This window comes from Bidens hawaiensis, unplaced genomic scaffold (genome assembly GCF_021521415.1).
Source record: "Bidens hawaiensis isolate Kalapana, Puna unplaced genomic scaffold, B.hawaiensis_p1.1 tig00035949_1, whole genome shotgun sequence".
Taxonomy (NCBI): Eukaryota; Viridiplantae; Streptophyta; class Magnoliopsida; order Asterales; family Asteraceae; genus Bidens; species Bidens hawaiensis.
This window is the reverse complement of record NW_027496268.1, coordinates 137,172-141,295: the sequence shown is the minus strand read 5'-3', so window position 1 is coordinate 141,295 and position 4,124 is coordinate 137,172. Positions and strand designations below refer to the sequence as shown.

At 33.5% G+C, this 4,124-nt stretch overlaps 1 protein-coding gene across 2 annotated transcripts; it reads right to left on the bottom strand.

Annotated features, from left to right (window-relative positions):
- Nucleotides 1-206: 206 nt before the first annotated feature.
- Nucleotides 207-3,241, bottom strand: LOC143588011 (putative ubiquitin-conjugating enzyme E2 33). Of its 2 annotated transcripts, none has more exons than XM_077069130.1 (10): nt 3,116-3,241; nt 2,415-2,542; nt 2,212-2,266; nt 2,100-2,138; nt 1,947-2,010; nt 1,814-1,875; nt 1,698-1,737; nt 1,569-1,596; nt 1,306-1,397; nt 207-638 (listed from the first exon to the last, which is right to left on the bottom strand). In XM_077069130.1, the coding sequence occupies exons 2-10, from the start codon at nt 2,469-2,471 to the stop codon at nt 368-370; spliced, it is 708 nt and encodes a 235-aa protein (XP_076925245.1). In that variant the 5' UTR covers nt 2,472-2,542; nt 3,116-3,241; the 3' UTR covers nt 207-367. The 2 variants fall into 2 exon arrangements, with proteins under 2 accessions (XP_076925245.1, XP_076925246.1); XM_077069131.1 differs by having other exon boundaries at nt 2,415-2,539; nt 3,116-3,235.
- Nucleotides 3,242-4,124: the final 883 nt, after the last annotated feature.

The window sequence follows — 4,124 nt, the reverse complement described above, 5'->3', positions numbered from 1 at the left end:
CCCTCAAAAACGCTAGAATGTAGACCTTACAATGATTAAAATTTCTTGGCTCAAAGAAAAACTTTCGTAAGCCCGGACTATTATAATCAAAACTTAAAGGTTCCAATACATAGCAATACTTATACTGTAAGTCAGACATTAGCCGTTTAAGCATTTGGATATACTGGTACATTATAAAAATGTTCATCCAAATGGTTAAACCTTATAACATCAAACACATGCACCTTTATATATAGACAGCCAAAATCCAAAGGATTAAACTTCAAAATTTCCAACATCACACAAAACAAAAGCATTAACTTGCAACATTTTTTAGCAGACCAAACTTAATATACTCTGTAACTTATACCAACTTCTTTATGACACACTAAAGTTGCATCAGAGGCAAAGCCATTACAAGACCAACAAATGAAACTAGCAACAGCACCATCCACATCGGAAATGACTGTTTTTTGGCTTCTTTCACATCTTCTTTCGGTGCTTCTACTCCTTTTACCTCATCCTTTTTGTCCAACAACTCCTGCGAATTTTCTTCCTGCTTTGCAACAACGGGTTGTTCTTCTAAAACAGGCTGCTCAGATAGTCGTTGCTCTTCATATTTCTCCACATACTCTGGAAATAATTTCCTGAATGTTGGGCTGTAATCAAAGGCACGAAGATTGATTGTGTGAGTTATAATGGTGCAAGTTTAATACTTTATGAATTATGAAAGAGAGAACTGCACAAAATATACTTTTTCCCAATTTTAGCAACAAATTTTATATTAGATGCAATAAAGAAACTAACTCGCACTTAATTACCAATTTTAGCGAACAAGTTATATTTTATTATTAACTGAGGCAACAAATGCGTGTTTGACCGACAGGTCAATTTTTAACATAACTAGCTGACATGGAATCGTATTTGTCATTTGAATATTTTACATATCAAAACTGCCTGAAATGGCATCTGACATCCTATTTGTCATTTGAGTGCATATGCTGCACGGCATCTAATTTAACATTTAATAACTACTTTTAAATTTAAAAAAAAAAAAAAAACTATTCATGTTTTATACTCAAATAAAAATAATTTTCAACTTTTCTCATAAAAGCATTTCTGCATGTCTTCTGATGTGGTAGCAGACACGGCATTAACCGGTGCCACATCAACAATTTACAAATTTAAATTAATTGAAAGGGGGTTGGTTCTAAAATAAAATCAATAAAAAGTGGAACTTAATTTTATTGACGATTAATTAAAAGTTAGTTGCTAAAATTAGGAAAAGAGTAAAATTCGTAATGCTAGATGAAATAATGAACTCACTTTTTGCAGTTGAAAGCCAGAGATGCCTTTGCAAGGCGCTGCTTCTCTGCAACTGTAGTGTTTACACTACCAGTAGTAGGGCTGTTGTCCATCTGCATATGATGATAACAATTAAAAATCACTGCGCAACAATATGTAAGTATTTGCATCTGAAAATGTATGGTGTGTTTGAAAGTGGCAGAAAAATGGTATAAAACGTGAGTGAATTTATTGAAAACTTGGCATATAAAGTGAAACTCTTTATAATTGATAATGAAACTCACCATAAAGGAGAGAAGCCCCGTAAGGATGCTGCATGAGAAACGAACAAAGAATAAAAATAGTAATAATAATGGAAAATACAAAAATTAACATAATAAGATACGTGATTTCTTCAGTTAAATCAGCACTACCTTGAGACCGACCACATTGGATTCCAGCTTTCTGGATGGACTGGAAAAAAAATTAAAGAGAACGTTACTCATCCTTCTTTAAATGTTGTAACTTTAGTCTTTAAAAATGAACTTACAATCACTCATTGACAGGCATATTTTCTTTTGCGTCATAAACCGCCCATTTGGAGTGGTCATGCTACAAAAACACAATTTACTAGATCAGAAGATCGGAAACCACATACTAATCATGAATTCTGATTTACATACCTGATTCCTGGAGGTTTAAATGGATACTCCGAAGGAAACTTGATTTTTCCATAGTAATATCCTCCTAAATGACCAAAATTTTACAGATCATCATAAGCTTAAGCTATATATATATAGAGAGAATGAGAAACGTTTTTTATTTGTGAGACCAACCTGCAAAAGGCGTTCCTTGGCTCCCCTCCAATACGTAATCTGAAATAACCAAAGTATGACGCATACGTAAAAAATAATATGCTAAAAATAAAGTAACGAAAGGCCCACTTACGCCACTCGAGAATGTCATTTGGGGAAGGGCGGGCAACAACATGTGAAACAGGTTCCTGTAATTGAAAATGGGGAGATAATAAACATAATATCGTTTATAATAACAGCAGAAGACAAATAGATACGAAGTATTAAGCACTTTGGAGAAAACAAAGGGACTGCGCATGTAAATATAACTGATAAAAAAGATATACGAAGACATACTTTACAAAGTGCTCTGTATTCCTTTTGAAGACGTTTGACACAAGCTTTCTCAGCCATCTGATAGATATAAACGATGCGCTTGTTATTCTTTACTTGAGCTTTCACCTCGAGAGTATCGTAACTGCCTGCTAACCATTAAAAACTTGGAATGAATATAATCACAAAATTATAAGATGCGGTCACCTATATGAAAAAACCCAACGGTCGATAACATGTAGGTCGTTACGTTTAACTAAAAAGCGCTCCAAAACAACTGGTGATATTTTATTTATCAATCTAACATATTCAACACAACTTTTGTAGATCATAACTAGTGAATTGTCATACACATAGAATAATAATACAAGCAGATGATGTATCTTAAAGAAAACCCTAATTTGGGAGCCGTCCATCACAGGTAAAATTCAATATCCAATAATATAATAATAATTATCATAAGCATGGGGTAAAAGCTTGTTAGATTTATTTAAAAACGAAAGCAATTATTATTGGAATTGAAGCCGTCGAATGGATCGGTGAGTAGAGAAAGAAACCCTAAATAATCAATTATAATTAAATAACTCACTCACTCGGTGAATAGATCACCGGAAAAGGAGAAGCCCTAATATAAGAGGAAGATCTATCTATGTATCAATTGTGTGTGAGTTGAAATGAAAAGGATTGGATTAAATTAATTAGAATTAGGGATGATTTAGACTTACGAAGAATTGAACCTCAAATCAAATGATGAGAAGAGAAGAAAGCAGCCAGTCGGGCATTCCGATCCAACCCAGCCTTTCTTTGATTGTGTTGTGGTGTGGCCTTGTGGGTTCTACTCGACTCGACACACAGAGATGTCAGATGTCAAATGTCAAATGTCAATTATGATATGTATATACGTATGTATGTATAACTATTACCCCCTTCCTACGTCTTTATAACTAATAATTTTCCTTTTCTTTTTCCTTTTAAATAAATAAACGTTTTAATTTCGTACATGTGTTTTCATCTCTAAAACGGTTTTCCTTGGCAAACCCATGCCTTTCTTATTAGCGTTTCGTCTGTAATTCCTTCCTTTGTTCCCTTGCTATAGAGTTTGACTCTTGACCATCACGTCTTTCCCCCTCGTGTTGTTCCTTTAGCACGCTCTTCTTTGACGTGAGAGACCCTCCCATCATCATAATTTTAAACGTTTTTGAAACAGTATATTTAGCAAATTAAATATGCGGTTTTACACTTATTTCTAATTAAACATTTTACAGAAAAGTAAAAATACATCATACTAGTTGCAATTTTGAACTTGAATTGAATATAAAATTCAAGTTAAAACATAACACTCTCGGCTTAATTTAAACTTGTGATTTACATCTTATATGTTTTCATTTGTTTTTCGTTCGCCCAACTTGTTTATGTGGCATGGCACGCTCACATTCCTATTTTTTTAACTTGAGAACAACGGAAACAAACCATTAGACAAGATAAAGATAAATTACACCACCTTTTTTAATGGCTATTTGAATCATTGATGGATCACTAACTCACCCGATCATTTTCATTCCACTCTCCGTAGGAAAGTCACTATTTGTGAAAAAAAAAACCCTAACTCAACCTGAAAACCTCTATTTTCTTGTCACTATTTGTGAAAAAAAAACCATAACTCAACCTGAAAACCTCTATTTTCTTGTCACATGTGAAACTTGAACTTATGAATTCCCACTTTTTTACACCACT